The sequence below is a fragment of the Musa acuminata genome, chromosome BXJ1-8, assembly GCF_036884655.1.
Source record: "Musa acuminata AAA Group cultivar baxijiao chromosome BXJ1-8, Cavendish_Baxijiao_AAA, whole genome shotgun sequence".
In the NCBI taxonomy this organism is placed as follows: domain Eukaryota; kingdom Viridiplantae; phylum Streptophyta; class Magnoliopsida; order Zingiberales; family Musaceae; genus Musa; species Musa acuminata.
Genome location: NC_088334.1, coordinates 42,244,107 through 42,268,439, shown reverse-complemented (window position 1 = coordinate 42,268,439; position 24,333 = coordinate 42,244,107). Strand labels below are relative to the sequence as shown.

The 24,333-nt window shown below is 37.5% G+C and overlaps 1 protein-coding gene across 1 annotated transcript; it reads right to left on the bottom strand.

The window, feature by feature from the left end:
* Positions 1 to 7,141: 7,141 nt before the first annotated feature.
* On the bottom strand, positions 7,142 to 11,255 carry LOC135587901 (profilin-like). Its single transcript, XM_065079750.1, has 3 exons — positions 11,044 to 11,255; positions 9,121 to 9,258; positions 7,142 to 7,617 (listed from the first exon to the last, which is right to left on the bottom strand). Exons 1-3 carry the CDS (start codon positions 11,164 to 11,166, stop codon positions 7,483 to 7,485), a joined length of 396 nt encoding a protein of 131 aa, XP_064935822.1. The 5' UTR covers positions 11,167 to 11,255; the 3' UTR covers positions 7,142 to 7,482.
* Between the last annotated feature and the right edge of the window lie 13,078 nt (positions 11,256 to 24,333).

Genomic DNA, 24,333 nt, shown 5'->3' with positions numbered 1-24,333 from the left:
TTTCAGTGGGTGTTCTCAATGTGAATCTGAATCCTTCGAGCGAGCGAGGGGCTAAGAATGTGGTTTTCTTGCTTTCTGGGATCATCTCCACGTTTGGCTCATCAGTCGCAGAAATCAAAGCAAGACTTTTGGTCTGTTTAGATTGGATGTCCCAAGAGATTTAAAGCATACATAGTCTTGATTCCAACCTATACATCCTAATTCAATGGCGAAGCATCAAACATTAACCACGATCACATCTCCACGAAGCAGCCGGCGGACTCTATTCGTAGAGATGCCGCCGAAACATTTTGACTCATATAAAACAAATAGCGTACTCAAGAATCATCATCACGCTGAAGAACTCCAAGTGGTTTGTTTGAACTCGGCAAAAATGTCTGAAAGAAAGCTCTCCCGATGAAGTAGGTATCTCATGAGACAAGGAGACCAGCCCACCTGGGGTCCATGCCGATGTAGCAGCTACCACTGCACATTAGCTGGGCCCAGAATGGAGGTCCCAATCGCTCCGGCGGGGCCCCACCGTCCTTCTCCAATCTCCAGCGGCCACTTCGGTGGCGACACCGAGTAGGTCGGGGGTGTTGGCGATCCTCTGTTCCCCTCTTTGCGTTGCGTGGGTGTGGATCCCCCAGCTGATTTATTTCCATTGGAGCCATCCGGTTGGCGCCCGTCGACGCAGGTTGGCCGAGCATCATTTGAATACGAACAGCCTCATCCAAACTGGATCCGAATCATCATCATAATAATAATTATTATAGCCGGAGAGAATCCATCCAATTGCCTCCGTATGTCGGATCTAAGTACCCAACTCGACGGCTCAACGTGAATCGAGCAAAGATCTGCATGTTCCTCCCCCGTTACGGTGTGTTAGACTGACCCCTTTGGATCATGAAAGAACTGGAAAACATGGAAATGAAGACATCTACTCGATTAACAATCTTTTCTGCGGACTGCTGCTGTATTCGATGTGTTTTGTTGGAGAGGAAAATGGCTGCCTGTCTCGTAAACCTAAGTAGAATAATTTTTGATGAGATTGTATCCCAAGTACACTTCATTCCCGAGAAGATAAGAGCTTCAAACAAGTAATTTCGGCTGCACTCTGTCTCTTGCATACGCATGCATGTCTAGATGTATCGGGATTCTGCATCACCAAGATTATTCTTCGAGTTGGTGTTCCTTCCCTCTGCAGCTCTGCTCGCACAGCAAGCAGTACGTGCATATCAGTTCTGTGGCTCTACGTAGACAACAACAGTACGTCAAAATCGACTCGGACACTCTTGTTTGTATGGACGATCAAAATTGCCTTGGATTTGAAACTTAATTTCAGGCAGATGATCATGTGGGAGGCCAGAGATGGAGCAGTAGGTTGATGCTGATGCATGAAGCTGGTCTGACCCTTCTCCCTCTCCTTCTCAAGTGCCTTTTCAGTAATCATTTGGTCCTTATCTGGAGGGTGTGCACACACAACCTGAAATATTCCGTCTTCTTCATCACGCACCCTTTCCTAAACCTTGTCTGCCCTACTACTACTATCCCCCAAAAGCACGAGGGACCATGGCTTGCACACCGAGCCTCGCTCCTGGTGCGGTTCACATGCATGTCTCGGCCGAGCCATCAGTGACGACTAGGGAAAGCACAGAGAGACAGCGATAACTAGCCTACTATCTCGGAGGCTGAGCCACGAGCTCGGTAGGACCATCGGTGTCACCTTCGGATCGAAAGAACCCCGTAGATGGGAGGTCGAGCGAGCTGAAACTATTTCCCCTCGTTCCGAAAGGAACATGTTTGGCGTCTGCGAGAAGTTTCCTGCCATCTTCCTCCGCCATATGGGTGGCCCTGCATGTGTACCGGCCGAGCAACCTAACACAGGAGGAGGAGCGGCTCCCCTCGTTCACCCGGCCACGGGACTTGTCAGGTACTTGGTCCTTTCGTTCACAGTTTTCCACGTAAGAGAGAGAGAGAGAAAAGAGAGAGAGGTATCATCCATCCGAGGGAGATGTTGTTCTCATGTTCCGTCGCCGGTTCAAGACACACACGCAGCAACCGCAGCGGTATAAACCCACACAACTTTCCGGTCTGTCGATAGGAAGACTACCAGTGGATGAAGTCGAAAGGATTCCGGTTCTGTGTACTGACGGGAGAAGTTGGCCACATCACAATGGATCTGTGGATGCAGCTGAAACATGAAGGGACCAAACGGAGAAGATCCCGTCCTTCCTCTGATCCTTCAATAATTTTATCATGTCCTTCATCAGGACTAGCCATCTGCTTGTTATTGTTGTTGTTGGTGGTGGAAATGCATCTCAAGCCATTTGTATTACCAAAGTAAAACAATGACTCGCTCTTAAAGATGTTCGAATTGATTATATCAATCGATCCTTTGCACTACTAATTTCTTTTTCCGTACTGTATGAATTATTGTGCCGTGTTGGTTTAACCAAAATCGAGGTTAAACCACATGATAACAAAAAGGACTGACATCCCATGCACAGGTTCATGTAAACTACTCCTCCATTAACTCTCGGAGGCAGGCCATTTGTTGCCCGCTAATAATTTACAGCTTCGTCGGCTCGGCAAACGAGGCTTCCCTATCTGTGCTCGTATGATTGGCGATATATTATTTGCATTTCAAACATAAAGCATTAAACTGATCTGATATCAGAGATTAACAATATTAAAGAAGATTTCATCGGTAGGACAGTATTGGATCATCGGAATAGGGGCCATTAAATCCAATCTCCTTCATCAAAACAAATTAGACAAAAAAAAAGGAGCAAGAACATTCAAATCCTATCTGATGGTTGAGATACCGATTTAGTCGTCCGAAATATAAGTTTGGATGAGAGCTCAGTGTTGTGCTGCTCGGCAAGATCTACAAGGAAAGCATCACGGTCATAAATAATGTTCGTTCCGGACAATAATTGATTCACCCAGACGACCGAGCATGCATGCACATGTATTGGATCACGTACGCGCTTGTCTCGCCTCAGAATCATGCGCTGGGATTTGAATCCATCCACCCTCGGCTGTTCGTTTTTCTAGCTGAGGAGCAAATGATGCAAAGAGTTGTATGGCGAGATGGGAGGACGACATAAGCTTCTCGAAAAGAAGCAATCGGACGTGGTTTTGTGTGGTGAAGGGAAAAGGCGACGGGAACATCTTTGACGAGGTTTTGCTACACCGTTGGTGGCTCCGACATGAATGGTGAACTTGGGGTGTGTTCTTTTCACCCTCCGAGAACCGTTTGAAGTTGCAGCGATTTAATCTCAGAAGAGGCTGTGATTACTGGAATCTTCACTTTGCTGCAGTCTATGACTAAGTCTTGTCTGGACTGTCCGTGATTCAGTGGATGGCTACTGGCACTTATAGTTCTTTGGTTCTTAGTCCGGTGGCTCTGCATGCTCTGACAGACACAAGTAATGTCTCTTAGCGATAAGGAAGAAGACAGCAAAAACCCATCATTTTTTCCTTTTTCTTTTTGTTGTTGGAGCAGCGGTAGAGCATTCAGCATGATGCATGAAGCTCATCCGAATCTCCTCCGAGTTTCTTTTTCGGCAATCATTAGGCCTTGATTTGTTGGACGAGGGTGTTTGTGAGGGTTACACACGCGCATCGGAATGATTCCTCTCTCCTCCGCTCTTTTCTAAACCATGTCATGTCCTTCCCCCGAGAGCCGACTGCGCCTGTTGCATCACCCCGTCTCGTCCCTCCGACTGAAACCCTACTTCCTAGGAATATTCTCTCGTCTTCAAGAAAAGTGGAGGGGATTCTTCCCAATATTTAATGCTACATTTGTATGGCCGAACGAAAGGACAAAATGTCGACGACCCAAAACTCCTTTCCAGCTTGCGAAAGCTGATACCGTTCGACGCTTGCAGCTGTCTCCTCCAAAGCAGTGGATCAAGGATCCAAGTTGCTGTAGGGATCATGAGCTTCGAAATCCTATACGATTCATTGTCGCTGTCATAAGCTACAAGGACTACACTGTGGAGAGAAGCTCGACTACAGAAAAATTGCAGACTTGTGGTCTACGCTCCAACCGGTACGGCACCAAGACAGATGCAACACGTAATTCAGTCCCCATTTTCCGATAAACGTAGAGAACACGATCCGATCTTACGGATGTTTTATGTATGATACAGTAGGCGTATGCAGGCAGCGCTTTTGCAATTTTAGGTAAGTCAAATTCCACCTATTTTTCTTGCACCGAAACACACGATTAAATGGAGATGGAGTTGTCTTCTTTAAGCAGGGGGGTCGTTCATGAGCAACCCTGCCACCACTTCACCTAGATTAGAGAGCTTCGGACTCAAACGACGAGGCTTGCGATATTGGTGCTTTTGATGGTCATCGATTAATGAAAATAATAGAAGATAAAAATAATTATTAAAGAAGCCTCCGTAAGATGGTGTTTCTGACAATACCAATCTTGGATTGATGCAAAGCAAACAGTTTACGAGCCAGAGGCTTCGTGAGTAGGGTAAGAACAGATCGTTGCTGTTATTGTTACTGCAGAAAGTTGCAACAATAGAAAAAGCTATAGCAATGCTGTAGCAGAAGAAGAAACTATAGTAGAGGAAGAAGTTGCAGGGATGTTGCAGCGATGCTATAGTAGAAGAGGAAGCTACAGCAGAAGTGTAGTAGAGAAGAAAGCTACAATAGAGGTGCAGCAAAGGAGAAAGTTGCAATAGAGGAGGAAGTTACAGCGATGCTACAATAGAGAAGAAAGCTATAGCAGAAGAGGAAAGGTAGGGCAATATTGGTGAGTGCAACACTAGAGACGTCACAGCGGAAGGGAACGAACGTTGACGCAGAATGATAGTCGAGAAAGCCTTTTCTTTTGCCGCCGGAGGTGGAGAAGCAGAGAAGAAAGCTTGAGTAGAAGAGAGCTTACTCTAAGCAAGTAGCTCTGATACTATAATGAAAAGAATAAAAGATAAGAATAATTATTAAAGAAACTTTATTAAAATAACTTTAGCTTGAATATATTAACATGTCCCTCTCCTATTTATACATTTTAGAAGTGTGTATGTTTCATCTCTTTCCCAAGGACTGCGTGCTTGGTAACGTCGGGCATAGCAATCGAATCCATCATCCATCTTTATCAAGAGATGGAGCAAGGAGCAAAAGCAGCAAACGAAACAAAGGAGAGTTATGTCTGATGCTTTGAAGTCAACAACAATCATTGACTTGATTATTTAAGGGCAAATAGATGGTTAAACAGCCGGCCGGCCGGCCGGCGGGCTTTGGAATTCCGGGATGCAGTACATGTGTCACGTGAATCCAGTGGATGCGATGCGATCCTCGGTTCTCGAGCTCCTCCGATGAGAAATACTGTGACCATATACTTTGTTTTGCATGCTCCTCGCAGGACCAGATCACGTACGATTGACTATTAATGGCTCTGATGTCAATGGTGGGGGAAGGGGGGAGGGGGCACCACCCAAGAAAAAGCCCCATTAATTTCGGATGCAATCATCATGGTGGTGGTGCTCTTTCTCGTGATGCTCTACTTTCAAGGAGTGCACTATTTTATATTTTGAGTTTTTTTTTTTAATCCAAAGAAAACAAATCGAAGCCTCCTCCATTCCCAACCAAGTTTTTGATGTTAGGATAGAATTGGGAGCCAATCCGTGTTCGAGTAGATATCATGCGACTCGTTTTCTTTGACAGAGAGAGAGAGAGAGAGAGAGAGAAAGAGAAAGAGGGGGGATGTGATGCGATTAATGGTAAAAACGTGGATGGATGGATGGATGGAGCAGAGTAGGGGGATTGGATGATGGTCCATGGCCAATACAAATTGAATGAATGGTGTTCTGTGCGCTGAGGGCATGCAGACAATACAATTGAATGAATGGTGTTCCGCGGCCTGCTATTAAATTCAATCTCAGCCTGCGCAGACATTTTCTGAATGCAAAAGGGGGAAATCATGTGACTTTTTTACTTGTAGGATTGCAATTTATATCGGCTACTGCATTAAACCAATAATAATAATAATAATAATAAGGGTGTACAGAAGAAGCCATGAAAGCAGCGGGCAACTGCAAGTTGAAATCTCCCTCTCCCTCGAACGCATGCGATGAACGGTATATGCCTGTCCGTCTGGCGTGACAGAGCCAGCCAGGTACAGTTGTCTACTAGTTTCTTCATATGAAGTCCATGATTCTTTGCCAAATCATACTGCTAGCAATTATTTCTACTGGCCTCGATGATGATGACGACGACGACGATGGGGTAGGTATTCGACAGTCATATTTCCACCTCCGAAAAACACAAGATCAATCAATATCTGGGGCCAGTCGATAGGATACGGCTGGAATGTAGGGCACCAAGTGCAAGATCACCGACCGTCCGAGACTTGTGAGATCATGCTTCTTTCCCCCTAACAATACTTTTTTATGCTCAGATAATAATATATATATATATATATATATATATATATATATATATATATATATATATATATATATATATATATATATATATATATATATATATATATATATATGGGCGACTCTCGTTTCAGTGCTGTTTGTTTGAAGTAATATTTATTATACCTAATATATTTCCAGCGGAGACAAAAGAAAAAAAAAAAACATAATTAAGAAGAATCTGATACAAAAGTTTGGACCCAATCTTTCTATTCCTTGGCTGAGGAGCCGTATGAACAGTCCGTCCCAAAGGAATGGGGAACATGCAATTTTTTGTTTTGTTTTGTTTTGTTTGTGGATCACATCCCCGTAAGACCCAAATTTGAGATGCTGCAGTCGACTATCTTCTTCTCATAGACCCAGTATATAACAATGATCGTTTCAGTTTGACTATCGTATTATACTAACTACAACAACAATCTCTTTTATTATCTATCCTCGGTTGGGCATGGAGAAACCCCTACATTCTCCCGTCCCCTATCGCTCATCCCTTGCCGCTGGCTATTTATTATTCTTCCATGTTAATTTGTTACTTATGATTAATCAGATAGATGCCAATGCCCTCAATTCTTTTATCTTCTTTTTACACTAAGCTATCTCCAAACGAATAGACACTTTGGACCACAGGTAACAAAACTACTTCCTCTGCATCTCTTAACCAAACAACAATGCCAATGGTAGGTATTATTACACCACATTAAACAAATCCAAAGAAACCTGAAACAACTACTTTTCTAGTCAGGTAAATATATATTGTTGCAAGAATTTCAGACAGGAAGGAAGACAGACCACCATGCGCATACGTGTCAAATTTACATCAACTCTCCTCCCCTCCAGGAACCCTCCTTGTCCAAGACTAATTAAATAGAAAAAAAAAAAAAAAAAAAAGTCTTCATGCTGACAAACAAAGACCGACAACACTTGCAATACATTTCCAACATGACATCAAGCAGATTAATTACTCATTTGCACTCGAGGTTGCAAGCCCCATTCCACGAGTTACTGGTAATGCCAACAAAATAAATATACAAGTTTAAAAGCACCAATACCAAATTCAAAACCCCTGATCCCAAAGATAATCACCAAGCCTCTCGACAACCATGTTGCACTGTCCACCAGTCATGGGCTCATCATATACACCAATAATCAATGCCAGATTCGTTTTCTTGACTGTAATCCCACCACTGCCCTGAAAGTCATTTGTTTTGACAAGTCAATCATATAAATCATTAATGCTAACACAACTTCTGGTTGGCCTGTGAACATAACCACTGCCAAGTTTATTTCCATCTGTTATACTACTAATTACACACCAAAGAACCAATTGCTCATCACATCTGTTCATGACTTATTACAATCTCAATTGAGCTATGAAATCACCAAATTAATCTGGTCATGCGTCATCCTATTAGACCTTAAATGACATAAACCATGAGAAACCACGACTGCCAACCATATGGATGCACACATACATATTAGCTATGAGTTTAACCTGCCAATTACCAACTTGGAGAATTTTTTTTTATATGAGCAAGGGAGACATAACTGGTTGTCAACATGTTTGTCCATCTTTAAGCAGGTTATAAGCTGCTATAGTTAACATAATGACGGTCTTCTTATTTGTGCATTTTTCAGAAAAAAAGATAAAGAAATTTTTTTTTTATTATTCACCATAAATTGGTAATACATACATTCAGAAACTTTTCTTAATAGGCCTTTATCGACATATAAGCACAAAGAACAATGTCCATCCATGATAACATTGTCAAACGTCTATCTCTTTCTTCAAGTTCTGATGGTTTTCTGAATTTCGATCTACAGGAAACTTTACTGTAATTTTCTGCAAATTATGCATGCTTTCATTGACTCCTGTTCTTTGTTTTTTATTCCCTTTCTATCACTTAATGCCTTCAGGCCTAGAGCAGGCTATTGGTCTAGGGTGAGAGTTGCAAGGAAAGTAAAATCCTTTACTTTTGCTCTTCAACCACCCAACGTCAACTTATATCTCTGTCATGGCCCAGTGCATAATTCTCCCACTGATACAGTATCAGGTGAGTTCTCATATACATAATCATAAGCAGGATGTTAGACATATTATTCGCAACATGTTAGACAATTCAGATTTTATATAAGCAGGATCAGATTCCTAAAATATACTCGTGGAGGCGAAAAAACAATTAGATAAAGTTTGATGAATAGATTAACATATTCCAAATTTTAGTTTCTGAAAAAAAACCCAAGTTTGTAATTCATTTATTTAAATAATTCATAGTGTATGTTTTTAGCTGAAACAACTAGAACATCCTCAAGGCTGTAAACATCTAGACATTTCAGAAATTAATGTTAATCCATGTTCTTTACTTCTAGACGAATATGGTTAGCCACTAATAAGTTTGCTAGCAAAACAAGTTTGTATTCAATGGCAGCCACCAGGATTCCTAAAAAATGCCCAAAAACTAGGAGTAGAATATTCATGAGGTATGACTACCATAATAATAGATAAAAGCTGCTTAAATAACAAACAATGACATCTTTGAAGATGGAATTATACAGCAGGACTAGTGTTTCTATGTGATTTAGAAGATCAAGTATATATGTTGGAGCTCATACGAAAACAATATACAAATGTAAATTAGACATCAAAGAAACTGCAAATATAATTTAATTCATAAATAACAAATAAATCACTGACCTTCTTCCCTCGAATCACAACACCCGGTTCACCTTGGATGACCATGTACTTTGTTCCACCAAGAAATAATCCAGTTGGTGCAAGAGATCCAGGATCAACAAAGTCGGTCATGATTGCAGCGATCTCCTCCGGTTTGAACTGTAGCATTGAGATGGAAAGTTCACCAATGAATGATGGACATCAAAAGAAAGCAAGACCAGAAAAAAATGCTCTGTGACACAAGACTGGATAAGTGTCCTGTTAGAACATGTTGGCGGTCCAGGATAAGAAGCCGCTCAATGGTGCATATAATTTCAGAAAACTGAGAGCTAAAACAATTGATTATTTCCTTAATATTCATTCCAAAACCCCGACCACGGCCACCCCAACTGAAAGGGGAATCCAACATTTTTTTCTTTCCACATGCACAAAATTTCTAGCAAGTACCAACCACCAAAACAATATTTGCAGCGTAGTGGATCTTCCCTTATCTCACCTGATCGTTTTTCCTTCCCATCCCTTCTGCACATGAACTACAAGAATACTCTGTGTCTGAATACTTTCAATTTCAAGATGACAAACTTGCACGAAGTGACAGCAAGAATACTGTGTCTGAATACTTTCAATTTCAAGATGACAAACTTGCACCAAGTGAGAGCCAAATGTTGTTTATTAAGTGCATAGCATGCTAAGAAAATCATAATGTGACAACTTAATACCAACACAAAATTCAGTTTGGGATATTTTTGGTACGTTATTATCATGCAGAAGCTAGTTTCGTTACATTAAAAATGCCCACATGATTTCATCACCATTCCGTCACCGAATGAAGCTTCCTGGTAACTTGTACAAACAAAGGCATATAAGATGTGAACTGCAAGGCTAAAGTAGCAAAGCTGTAGCTATAGTCTCTTTTCCAGGGAGAAGACACAAGTTACTCATCTATGAACTATTTGACAATTCGAACCAGCCTGAAAATAGCTCCATTATAGATAACAGAATCCGTAATCTAATTAATGAGAAAAGAAAAATAATCGCAGACAATAAGAGACACAAAAAATCGTTCTAATAATGATCGGTAGGGGTTGGCACCATAAGACCAATAACAATGGATTAAAGAACCAAAATGAAAAGGAAAAGGACTAAAAAATTATGCATGTTATGAAGATAAAAATCTATGGACAGCTCATTATACTTTCGTTGCTTTAATCGGGGGAAAATGGAAAGAAAATCCTAATTCTCAAAGAACAGTTTACTAATGGTGTCGCACGTATAAGAGCACGCATTCACCAGCCCATGTAAACCGTCCATCAGGGTAACCTTGGTCATACCACAAACGAAGGCGAGGGAGGATCGCATATATCCATGTGTTAGAAACGTTTCTGCTGCTGCAGCCATACGAGCGTTATCTGTGATTAGCATAAATCGAGGCGATGACAGGCCAACAGGTCCGAACACCGCCGACCAATCAAGAAATCGCTGCGAGCAATCAAAACAAGAAAAAGACACGAGATCAAGAAAGAAAGATTTAGCAGAGCATCCCGGGTCCCATAACATGAGCGCCGCCTTCTTTTTCATGATTCTGATCCCCCTTCTCAAAAGAAAAAGGAATGCGAGAGGTGAGAGATCGCGGGCAGCATATTGATTTCGTTTTCAATTGGTTACAATTTATTCAGACCCTCACAAATAAAACCCTAATCTCCGTCATACTGCACACAAGAAAAGGAAAACCTAAAGAAAATTTAAAAAAGGTGAGTCCATAAATCGAGTAAAACCCCAGTTGTGTATCGGTCGACCGTCAGATCTGTCAGATGCATCAAAAACCGCAGCCAAGAAAGAACCAATCCGATCCCGATCCAACATGCACAAACAAGAAAAAAGGGCAAGACCGAAGGTAGAAGGAGAAAATCAACAAGACACGCAGAGAGTGAGGGGGACAGAAACCTGGGGGAAGGAAGCGCTCACGGCCCAGACGCTACCGTCATGGCCGAGGATGGCGGCGGCGGTGAGACGCTGGCCGTCAATCTCGCACATCAGGTGGTCGTCGACATAAGTTTGCCACGACATCCTCCCTTCCTCTATCAACTTCCTCGAGAAGACACTTGGCTCTCCCGTCTCTCTTCTCTACCGAGAAGGAATCGGACGAGGCGGAGGAGGACTCATAGGACCCAATTAACTTATTGTCACGTGCGCTAGGAAGAAACAATGGCGTGAGGCTTCCGAAATGCCACGTTAAATAAGAAAATCATTAAAAATTGTTTGCTCTTATCCTATTTATTTTTTTTATCAGAAATATATTTTAAGGTAGATTGATGTTATTATTGATTTTTTCACTTAATTAAAATTATTTATTTTTATTTTTTTTTATATTTATATTTATGTATATTATAGTTTGAATGTGATATCAAGATTATCTTAACAAGATAAATTAAAAACATATTATAAATTATATTAGGAATGATGAATAGTAGTGTGATACATAAAAGATAATATAATATTAATATTATATAATTAGTATTGGTAGTTAGACTTAATGTATAAAATATTAGTTTGTTTTAAAATTTATAGTTATTACGTAGCTATAAAATTTTTTTAATTTTTTTAAAATCTAATTAGGTAAAATTATTTTTAAATAAATTTTATTTTATTTATTTTGATTTTAAATTTTTTATATCTTACTAATTAATAGGTTAAGTGAGAGAATATTAGATTATGTAATCTTATCTAATTATGCTCATATTAATCATGATTTTGTATTAGTAATCATCATCAAAATCTAATCATATTTATAATATATTTTATTTAATTAGATAGAATTATATAATCTAATATTTATTGATCATATACTTACTCGTATGTATATTGATTATGTGATCCTATCTAATTATTATGTTCATATTAATTATGATTTTATATATTAATCGTTCTTAAAATTTAATTATATTTATAATATATTTTATCTAATTAGATAGTATCATATGATCTAACATTTGTTGACCACATATTGATCATATACTTATATAATTTGAGCTTATTAATTGTGAATATTAAGATATATATTATGTTTTTAGTATGTTTGTTTGAGCTAAAAAAAAAGGATGTATTGGCACTATTGAATATAATCTTCACCCACCGATGTTGCAATGAACAAAGGAACAATAATTTTTTCCATTTTTTAATGTTTACATGCATGGTTTTCTCTATATCAAAAACATTAGAATGCCGAGATGTTTATGGCATCAATCCGAGTTCAAGTTTACATTCTGACCTCCATCTTGGATCTCCTTCTACCAACGTGAAATCCTTCTACCAACGTGAAAGAATCAGAGATGAGGGTAGAAATATTGGGGACTGAAGAGCAAGGAAAAAACAGAATACTACGATACAAATAAAAAGAATCCTTTCGACTCAAGAAAACTAATATAGTATTTAAAAAATAAGAGGATTAATAAGAATACTTACAAGATACCAAATGCACACAAACTACGATCCTATTTATAGGATCTAATGACAACCACCCTATAACTACTAGATTGAGGTAGTTATTGAAACCACCCTATAACTACTAGATCATGATTGAGGTGGTTATTGAAATCATCATGTAACCACTAAATCATGATAACTATCTAGATAAATAACTATGAATCAAATCTCAACACTCCCCCTTAATTCATAGTTGTATACACCAATTTACGACATAAAATAAATATGCTTTCGAACTGGAAGCGATTTGGTGAGGATATCCGTAACTTGTTCATCCGTTCCACAATACTTCATTGTTATGGCTCCACTTACTATAAGATCTCGGATGAAATGATAGTGTATCTCTATATGCTTCGTTCTTCCATGAAACGTTGGATTCTTCGTCATTGCAATTGTGGCTTTATTGTCACAAAATATTTCCGTTGCTTCTTTTTGTTCTTGATGAAGATCTTCAAGAAGTCTTCTAAGCCATATTTCTTGACAAGCTGCTGATGTTGCGGCTACATATTCTACTTCCGATGTCGACAATGTAGTTGTTGCTTGTTTTTTAGAACTCCAAGATATAGCTCCCGATCCGAGGCTAAAAACATTGCCTGAAGTACTCTTTCGATCATCTAAATCTCCTGCCCAATCAGTGAAACCATATAATTTAAAATTAAAATTATGAGAATACCAAATACCATAATATGTAATTCCAACAATATAACGCATAATTCTTTTAACAGCTCCGAGATGATGTTTGCTTGGGCTATGCATAAACTTGGATACTACACCAATAGAAAATACAATATCTAGTCGAGTATGAGTTAGATAGATCAAACCTCTAACCAAACTTCTATAGTATCTTGCGTTTGTCAAACTTGTACTATCTTCAAATTTCAATTTCTCATTTACATTCATGGTGTTGCTGTAGCTTTGTAATTAATCATGTTAGATTTTTTGAGTAGATCCATTGCATACTTTCTTTGTGAAATAAAAATTTCATCTAATCCTTGCTTTACTTCCAACCCAAGAAAATAGTGCAGTAGACCTAGATCTAACATTTCAAACTTATTCATCATGCATTTTTTAAATTCTGTCACTAAAGAGTTAGATGAACCCATATATATAATATCATCAACATAGAGGCAAACCATTAGAATATTATGTTCACCTTCTTTCTTTAGATAAAGAGTAGGTTCATTATTACTCCTCTTAAATCCATTTTGAAGAAAATAATGATCAATTTTACTATACCATGCCCTTGGAGCTTGTTTAAGCCCATAAAGAGCTTTCCTTAGTTTATACACCTTTTCTTCATGTCCTTTAACTAAAAAACCTTCAGGTTGAGCAACAGAAACCTCTTCATGTAAATCTCCATTAAAAAACATAGATTTTACATCAAATTGATAAACAGGACAACTTAAGTGAGCAACTAAAGCTAAGAAAGTTCTCACGGTTTCGAATCTAGCAACTGGAGAAAAAGTTTCATCAAAATCAATACCTTATTGCTGTGAATATCCTTTTGCTACAAGCCGAGCTTTATGCTTTTGGATACTTCCATCTGCATTAAATTTTGTTTTGAACACCTATTTTAACCCAATCGTTTTCTTTTCTTTCGATAGATCCATTAGCTCCCAAGTTTCATTCTTCTCAATTGACTTGATTTCCTCCTTCATTGCTTTTCTCCATTCCTCTTTTTTAACTGCTTCCTCAAAGGTTGTTTGATCCGAAATAAACAAAGCAAATGTTGAGTTATAAATTTTTGTCGGTGATCTGAAATTTCTTGGAGAAGTTTCATCTGAGGAATCAGAATTTGAACTGCTATTGGGTGAGGTTGATGATGAACTTGTTGGAGCAGGATCTGTCACTTGATTCTGCAGAGTGTCTAGTTCTACTGGAATCTGCATTTGTTTTTCACCTTTATTGGTCTCCCAATTCCAACTTGTCATTTCATCAAACATAACATTTCTGTTAATAATAACTTTACCACTAATAGGGTTATATAATCGATATGCTTTCGATTATAAGGAATAACTAATTAAGATATAATTTTCAGATTTTTCATCAAGCTTGTGATAATTTTATGAATTAACCAAAGCATAAGCAATATAACCAAACATTCTTAGATGTCTAACACTTGGTTTCATACCATACCAAGCCTCAAAAGGAGTTCGATTCATAACAGCCTTTGTTAGTGAAATATTCAACAAATAAACTGTTGTTGTAACTGCTTCTGCCCAAAACTGATTTTGAAGATGTTTTCCTTTAAGCAAACTTCTTGTTATTTCAACGACAGTCCGATTCTTATGTTCAGCTACATCATTTTGCTCTGGTGTATATGGTGCTGTCAATTCTCTATGAATACCATTTTCTTCACAAAAAGAACTAAACTCATTAGATAAAAATTCACCACCTCTATCCGTTCAAAGTGTCTTTATATATCTATCACTTTGTCTTTCTACAAGTGCCTTAAACTTTCGAAAATTATCAAATGTTTCATATTTCAATTTCAAAAAATATACCCAACTCATGCGACTATAATCATCCGTAAACAATAAAAAATATTAATTTTCACTAAATGATTTTGTATTCATAGGCCCACATAAATCAGCATGAATTAATTCAAGACAATTAGACGCTCTCCATGCTTTTCCAATAGGAAATGGTTTTTTACTTTGTTTGCCATAAATACATCCTTCACATACATCAAGTGTATTAATCTTAGGCAATCCGAAAACCATTCCTTTTTGATTTAACAACCTTAAACCTTTAATGTTAAGGTGTCCATATCTTAAATGCCATAAACTAGACTTATTCTTTTGAGTTGTGATAAGCACATGTCTTTCAATATTTGACACGTCAAGTGGAAACATCTTGTTTTGTGTCATGCAAACATTTACTATAATGAAACCAAATTTTTTATCTCTAATAGTGCATGAACCATCATCGAATATTATTAAATATCCATCATCTACTAATTGTCCAACACTCAACAAGTTATGTGATAAAGTAGGAACAAAGAAAACATTATCAAGGTATTTTACCTTCCCTTGATTTATCTTCACCTCAATTGTTCTTTTCCCTTCCACTTGGATTTGCTTGTTATCTCCAAATCTAACATTCAACTTGTGAGCAAATCTCTAAATCTAACATTCAACTTGTGAGTCTCATCAATATCTCTAAATATTGATTTTATGCCTGACATATGATTAGAACATCCACTATCCAAAAACCAAATATCATTTGAGATATTATGAATTTGTGAATGAGTCATAAACAACTTACTATTTTCTTCATTTTTCTCCACATAGCTTACTTGTTTTTCTCTTTTCCAGCAATCTACCTTCATGTGACCAAACTTTTTATAATAGTGACATTAAATTCCACTCTTGCAATTTTTTTGATCATAATTTGATTGCTCTTGTTCATCATGCCCACTAAAGTGTCATCTTCCTCTTCCATTTCCTCTACCACGAAATCCTCCTCTGCCACATCCTCTTTCTACTGATTTTTTATCTGCTTTTGAAGTAGAAGACTCCCCCTTAGCCTGAAATGTTTTTTCTTCACTTTTTTCAAGTGACCTGTTCAACCTTACTTCATGTGGTTGCAAGGAACCCATTAGTTCATCAAATGAATATATAGATAAATCTTTTGATTCCTCAATTGCGGCAACAACATGATCAAATTTCAAAGTTAAACTTCTCAAAACTTTTACAACAATTATATGATCAGGAAGATGTTCACCATAAGATTTCATTTGACTAATAATTTCAGTCACTCGAAAAAGAAAATCTTGCACCGATTCATTGCTTTTCATGAACAAAATTTCAAACTCACGACGGAGGGTTTGAAGTTTTACCGTAATCACTCTTGATGAGCCTTGAAATTCATTTTGAAGTATCAACCAAGCTTGCTTTGAGGTTGTCGCTGCTGTAATTCTTGAGAATATCATCTCATGTACAGCTTGTTGAATGAAGAACAATGCCTTTGAGTCCTTCTTTCTATTATCCCTCAGTCTGATTTTGTCATCTGGATCCGCATATTCATTCTCTATTAACTCCCAAAGATCTTGAGATTTGAATAGAGTCTTCATCTTGATACTCCAAAATTCATAGCTTTTGCCCGAGAAGATGAGGATAAGGGGTTAAGATATGAAATTACTCTCTCTATCTCTATACCTTGTTACATGAACTACGATTCTATTTATAGGACCTAATGACAATCATCCTATAACTACTAGATTAAGGTAGTTATTGAAATCACCCTTTAACTACTAGATCATGATTGAGGTGGTTATTGAAATCATTATGTAACCATTAAATCATGATAACTATCTAGATAAATAACTATGAATCAAATCTCAACAAGAAATAGAACCAAAGCAACTCCTGGTTTCAGTGACAGTCGGTTCCACTCGGCTACATAACACAGCATGCGCAGGCAAGCATATAAGAAGATACTGCTGCAGTTGTGAGTTCTGCAGTTCTTTAGGAACAGAAGCTTTTTCTGTGTTAATGCACCACACATCACCCATAATACCTAAGTTGAGGATTATGTGGAGAATGGGTAGTCAGTCACTCACCATAAAGAAATCTTGTAGGATTGATTGAACTTATGATGTTTTCTTTGTTTGACTATGTGGTGCAACTTCTGCTATTGGTTAATTCATGTGCCTGTGTGTGCCAAAGAACCCATTCTCTTCCTTCCTGTGATGGCCTTCGACGAGAAGGGGAGTCATTCTAAACACATCACTTTCTGTACCGAAAATTCTTATTAACAAGAAAAATAAAAAAGCAAAAAATACGTGAGCTTACCGCTTTTATGGTTGATTAATCTTCAAATGCATGCAGCAAACGTTGAAGTCCCAAAACACAAAGCATCCACCACAACATATCATCGAGGGAAGTCTCGAGGAGATATGACAACTGTGCTGCTGCAAATGTGAATCATAACATGTCAGATTCGATCGGGACCCATGCAAAAGTCAAAATTAAGGCTTTTATAGGTCAACCCAAATTTTAACTTGAATCTCATATGAAGGGTAGTAACACTACTCTACCACGTACCATTCGACCGTATCTTTGATGCCAGTGGTAATAGCATACGTAAATCCAAATAAGATTCGACCTACGCATGCACAACCCAGTTAGTCAAAGTATTTGCACCTCTCTTCGAGCTATAGGCTCGAGCTTCCTTAGTCTAGAGGAAAAGAAGATGTGTTTGCACCTCTCAGGAGATGAACCGTAGTCTCCTCTCACGAGGGAGAACTCCTTTTTACCACTAAACCTCCCATACTTTTATGTATCTAAATCCTCCATACATTTCTCTCTAAAGGAAGAAGATGAAACTGTGCTTTTGTGTCATTACTATGTGATGTTCATGTTGATAAATCTATTGCGTTAAGATGCTAAAAGACATACCTTGGAGATGGCAAGTTTGTCGTAGAAGACGGAATGCAAATTTAAGTTTGGTTTATGAGAGAAGTCTTTGAGAGAGAAAAATTTTGTTCATCATTTAATTTAATGTACTAGATTTATCCATGGGTTCTATATGAGATCAGACATTGCATCATGACTATGAATTGAAGGGAAAAAAAGAACAAACAAGATTGTCTTGTCCAAACCTGTGTTCTAGCTGATGAAGCTACACAATCTTTGTATAAGAAGAGAGAACAGCCTGCAAATACTATTGATTGGTCTGCTAATTTTCCACTTCGAATGAGATCTCCTAAAAGAAGAAGAAGAAGAAAAAGAAACAAAGTTCTCTTTTAGATTTAGCCCATAGAATGCTGCTGCTGTGTACAACCGAAACACATGAGGCTGTAATGCAGAACAAGTTGGATTAAATTAAGCTACCTTTTTGTACCTATAAATCACATACAGAGACGTCCAAATGAGCATAAAACTATCCTACACTTCCACTTTCTAACCTTTTCCCTTGGCATATGGTTCTCTTTTGTTTCAATAATATAAGCTGATCTAAACACCTCACTTCCTTTCAAAGACACTTAATGATTAAGGTTCTGCTAGTATATTTATATAATGTAAGTGATTACACCAAGAAATTGTTGAATATTGATTATAAAACCAGGAAAGGTCTTCTTCTGTCTGGCAAAGAAAAGAGGCAAAGATTACAGGTGGTGGATGCCTTGACTTGATTTCCTTCACTCATTGCGTCCACCAAACCATGCTTTCACAGAGAAGATGTAGAGGAGAACAGCTTGCAGTGTGCAAAAAGGAAGGGAACGCTTTTGAAGAACATCAACCCTAAAACCAGCCTTCACCAATCAATCCCTCGGAGCACTTATTCAAAGAGAACGAAAAAAGCAGCGTGTTGATTCCATTCGCCAATATCTGCATGCACCATAAGAAGCTTTGTCGTGGATCATCGAAGTCGAAGGCCGAAAAGAAGCACGATGAGCTATTGATCTGATTAGTCTAAGGCACATTCGACGGCCATTTTAATTCGCAGAGAAATCTCACCAATGTGCTCCTGCTTTGTAAAAGTTGAGGAGGTTGATTGGGAGTGCAGATGATGCAAAGTGGTAGTCATCATTTGCATTCTTTGTTCGTGGTAACAGAAGCCCGACTTACGTACATCTCATGTAAATGCATGCAGTGTGCACACAACGGAAAAGTGGATGATATATAGCAGCAATCATTTACCATGAATCCTCGTGAACCCAAAGATCTTGTTTTTGCTACTCTAAAGTTGCAGAAAGCTTTGCTGGTTGCTTTCTATTTGATCCTTGTCCTTGGTGACTGAAACCCCACTTACGTAAACCACATGCAAATTGGTGCAACTGCAGTGTGCATATATTCTTTTGCACTCTTCAAATATGATTTTTTATTTCCTTATGCGAGTTCAGAAGACGTGTACCTTAGCTAGCCGTAAATGATTTTTTTAGGTTATTGTATTACATAAGTTATACTTAAAGAGTTTAAAAGAAGAATTTAAGAGCATAAGCAAACAAGCAAGAGATCGAATTAATGCCTTATAAACCTTATATATATATATATATATATATATATATATATATATATATATATATATATATATATATATATTGTGTATGTTATATTGAAATTTGATTGTTCGATTGGAACGATAACTATTCTATGTTGGTCTATTGGTGTCGAGAGATGTTGAGAGTTGAGAGTAATGAGTTGAATGTATATAGAGGGTATGAATATTTTGTTTAGAGGATGTACCTAAGTTAGTCTTTTATAGTATGGCTTTAGTATCGTTACACTCGTAGATTCGTATTGATATTAAGAATGATTATAAACAGCCCTAGTGGAATCAAACTCTACTGATTCTAGTGAACATGTGACATCGATGATGTGATTTTTAACATTCGAGAGATAGGATCATGTCGATCATACGTGGTTAAAATGATAGCGATATATCATCATGATGTCGATCATGTAACATCAAAATATCAATAACGTAGCATCGAAATATCGGGATATTGGCCACCTAGCGACTAAGCCGGTGTTGACCAAAGTCATAATTTTCCTATCAATAAATATACTTCTGCTGCCCTATACATCACAGCAAAGATTCTGATAAAAGTTGAGAAGAGAAAGCTATAAACTATTTAGGAATAAAACAAATCATCCGATCACTTCCTTGCGGCTATAAATTGCAGAGTTGGGTTGCCTCTTTCTCCAAGTCCATAGAGAGAAGAGGAAGTAAATGGGAGGAAAGAGGTACTCCTCCATGTCGTTCTGCACTCTTTGCTTCGGGAGGTCGCCGCGCGGAGACGACGAGGTGGAGTGGGAGTGGGAGAGGGAGAGGGAGAAGAAGCACACGAGAAGAGTGCGTCCAAGTGATGAGGACCGAGGTCGATGGATCGGCGAGCCGGACGTAGACAAGAAGGCGTCCGACTTCATCGCTAGATTCTACGCGTCACGTTTCATGGACTCCGAGCCTCGAGCAATCGTGGTTTAGCTTCCAAGTTCTCTCATTCATGTTTTTATTGATCTGCTATGTAATAAGTCGAACACAATTAACTGCTTTTCAGAAAATAAAATTTGCCATATTCGAATTCTTCTCAAGAATTCTCGAGCCTTTCAAGTGAAGCCGTGAACTGATCATGAACTGCGTTGGACTGCTTGTTTATCTTCTTCTCTCGTTGTAAATAAGATGATAGAACATATACGAACTGCTAGGATTGAAAATTATTACATTGTCTGTCCTAGAAAATGATGAAAATGAAGGATATTATCTTTTCTTTTTCTTTTCTGTACCGTGAGCTTGTGATTGATTCTATCAAATTGAACCCTTCATCGATGGAAAATATAGATTAATGTTATGAAAAGTATATTAATACTAATTACATATTATCTTTTATACTTAGATTTTATTGACATCGTGTTCTCTTCACTTAAGAAATTTACATTGAGATTTTTATAATTCTAAAAATAAAATAAATAATTTTATTTGTCCTAACATGTATTGACGAAAAACAGTGACACTACACGTGATTGTGAACAATCGACGTAAAAGTGATGAGTAAAAATATAATTTTAATATTCTTTTTATTTTCAACATATGAGATGTTAAAATTATCTTTTTATCGATAAAGTCATTAAAAATAAAAAAATATTGAAATTATCTTTTTGCCTATCATTTTTACATCAAGACGTCATATGTTGTGTTTTTCGTCGATGTAACCAATGGTATTAAGGTAAATGAGATTATTTGCATCATTTTTAGAACTATAAGATCTCAGTAAAGATTTTTTGAAGTACATGATCATGATATTAATAGAGTCCAAATACAAAATGTAATCTATAATTAAACCCCTCGACATAAAATATACAACAAAATATATGGTTGGCAAAGATTGGATATATTTTGTACATCAAAAACATCTTCTGATGTTGTTTCGCTTGGACGAACAGAGGCAAATTAATCGATTGTCAAAGCCAGGCTTCTACCTCCTCTTCCACCCTTTCGTCACTCTAATACTCCTCAATCATGCCTGTATCTCATCTTCAACATCAACCCAACCCCCTCTGCTCCGCCACCACCTCATTCTACGAAGCCTCTCTGCTGTCGAGGCCCAAGTCTTGGAAACCTCTCGATGCTCTGCTCCAACCATGGCCGCAAGTGCACCTTCTCTGCGATCAAAAGCTTCGGGTTTCACGCCATTTCTCCACTTGCTTAAGCTGCGAGGTTTCCTATAAATGTTTCGAGGATGACACGATAAATGAGAGTCCATGACACGGATGGAGATTACACTGAATACCTGATCCAATATGTTCATTCTTTAGCTTTCAATTTCAAGTCTTTGATGGATTTGGTGTACTTAATATAATTTTGTTGATGACATATTAAGATCATGCAACAAACATGGCTCAGAAAGTGTTTCTTCAATGGCCAAGTGATGTTTGGCACATCATTAATAACTTGGTAGATGACTTGATCTATGTTGAATGTGCAGGAGACTTTTCATCATTTTAATCTCCTTTTGTTTAAAGGATAGCAGAGGTTTATATTCTCCAATTATCACAGTGCAATCCAACAATTTTGACTGAGGAAGAACAGCATGAAATGACTTGACCTATGTCTTCAGGGATGCTCATTTCATGTTATATTTCATCAACACAAAATTGGTAATATCCTGAAGTCATATAAAAAAAATAAGAATATGAATAATCAAAATACGTTCTAATTCTAGAACACAAAGAAACTTGAAAAGGTGAACCCAATCTCTATTTGAATCGCGGAAGGTAAAAACAATCGATGAATCAAATGGAAAAGGATAAGAGAATTATAGAAGAATTCATGGCATTAAGAATCCACTCTTTAGGAACGAAGAACAACAATCCCTGATTCTTAAAACCAGCACTGTTAAGATCAAAAGAGTAATCAAGCCATCATCACACTTCCATAGTTCTAACCTAATCTAGTTGTTTCATTTTCTGTCACACAACATGCACATCATCCAATCTTGGACTGCTTGTGATTTACATAACACCATCAGTACTAATCCCATTCTCATCATCATCAGCAACAGTTCAATGATTTATATTGCTTCTGGATCATTGTTGATATTTTGACATGAATGTAGCACTTCATTACCCAGCTAAAAGAAAAAAAGAATACGTGCCTGGTCTCTGGGAGCACAGCTCCCAAATGATGACCATATTTGTCAAACCTGTTGATAGCATATCTTGCTGTGAGCTCTGCTCCCAGACTCAAGTATTTTCCAAGACGGTTGATGTATCTGAAAAATCTTTAATCGAATGATAAGCCATCAGTGGTGTCAATGTCACCAAATAAAATAATTTCTGAAGATATGCTGATGACATGATCACTGAAGCAAACAAAGGCCAAGTCATATTCAGATAAGAAAGGGTTTGTCACCCAGAAAACTCTGGGTGGTGTTTCCTCCCACAGGCCACATCAGAACTGTGAGAGACCACATCACCACAAAAAAGTTGATCCGAGTGATTCAAGCAAAATTCAAATGATTGGTCATATAGTCCAAGGTAGCCCAGCAACTTCAGGTCATGCAGTCAAAATGTAAAACCAAGCAGGAGGATCTACCCAGCTTCGCACCAACATACCAATGCCAAATTGAGATACCAAAACTTGCAAATGCTTGACCAGAAAATAATACACAGTATGCCGACAACAATCATCAAATAATTAGGAATATTTACTGTAGTACAGACCCAGGCCTTGCAGCAGCTACATTCAAATTGTCTCATTAGCATGGATGATAAGATATTAAACAGAGAAGACCAACCAATATTGTCAAGGATGAACTAACAGAAGCCTTTCTCAGCAAATATTAGCCTTGCTTTAAAAATATGGAGGATCACTTCTATATGTTCCACAATAAAACAGTGCAACAAAATATACTTAATTTTATACAGGTTCACAGAATTTTTTAGAAAATATTGCCAATTTAGAGAATATAACATGGAAACAAGGATCTAAAACTGCAGCTTTCATGAAAGGTTCCCAACTCTGGCCTTCCCACAAGAGGACCTTTTTAAAGACAACAGGAAATTACCTGTTATAGCTTCCCTATTTATCCTAGTCGACATACATCAACTTTGCCATCCAGAATAAACTCCTCTGGTTCATCGATATCTCCTTTAAACGTCCAATTCTTTCAAAATTTTCCAATATGGTTTTAAAGGCCAAAATTACTCTAAACAAACAGAAACGGCCATAATTAACCTAAAACACAAAAAAAAATGGTATATCTGATTTTAAATAAGATAATAAATAGAGTATAATATCATGATTTAAAATTTTGCTCCAATACCAATTTCAATACCTTATCAGACTGTTACAAGACTAAATACTAGATCATATATTGACTTGCATTGCCTGAAATCATTAAAAGAATAATAATAATTGAATGTTGATTGATACTGAGCCATATCGTGTGATAGTGACCCTTCGGCAGCTGGTACTAACATATTACCTTACATACACTGAACCATGTAATATTACCTTAACAAATAATAAATGTTTACAACATGATGGTACACAATAACTAACAGAAGCCACAAAATGTAAATAAATATTAAATAAAATATAAAATCATGAACTAGAGCATATATGAAACTGAAATTATGTTAAGCAATAATATTATCAAATTTCAAAATTGTGATCAAAATATTTAAATTTTACCTAAACACAGCTTTCACGATTTCAACTCTATAATAATAGATTTATTTACAGATATAAGTTAAAAATATAATTTTTTCTGATAATCCTTCATTCTGCATTGGCTGATTG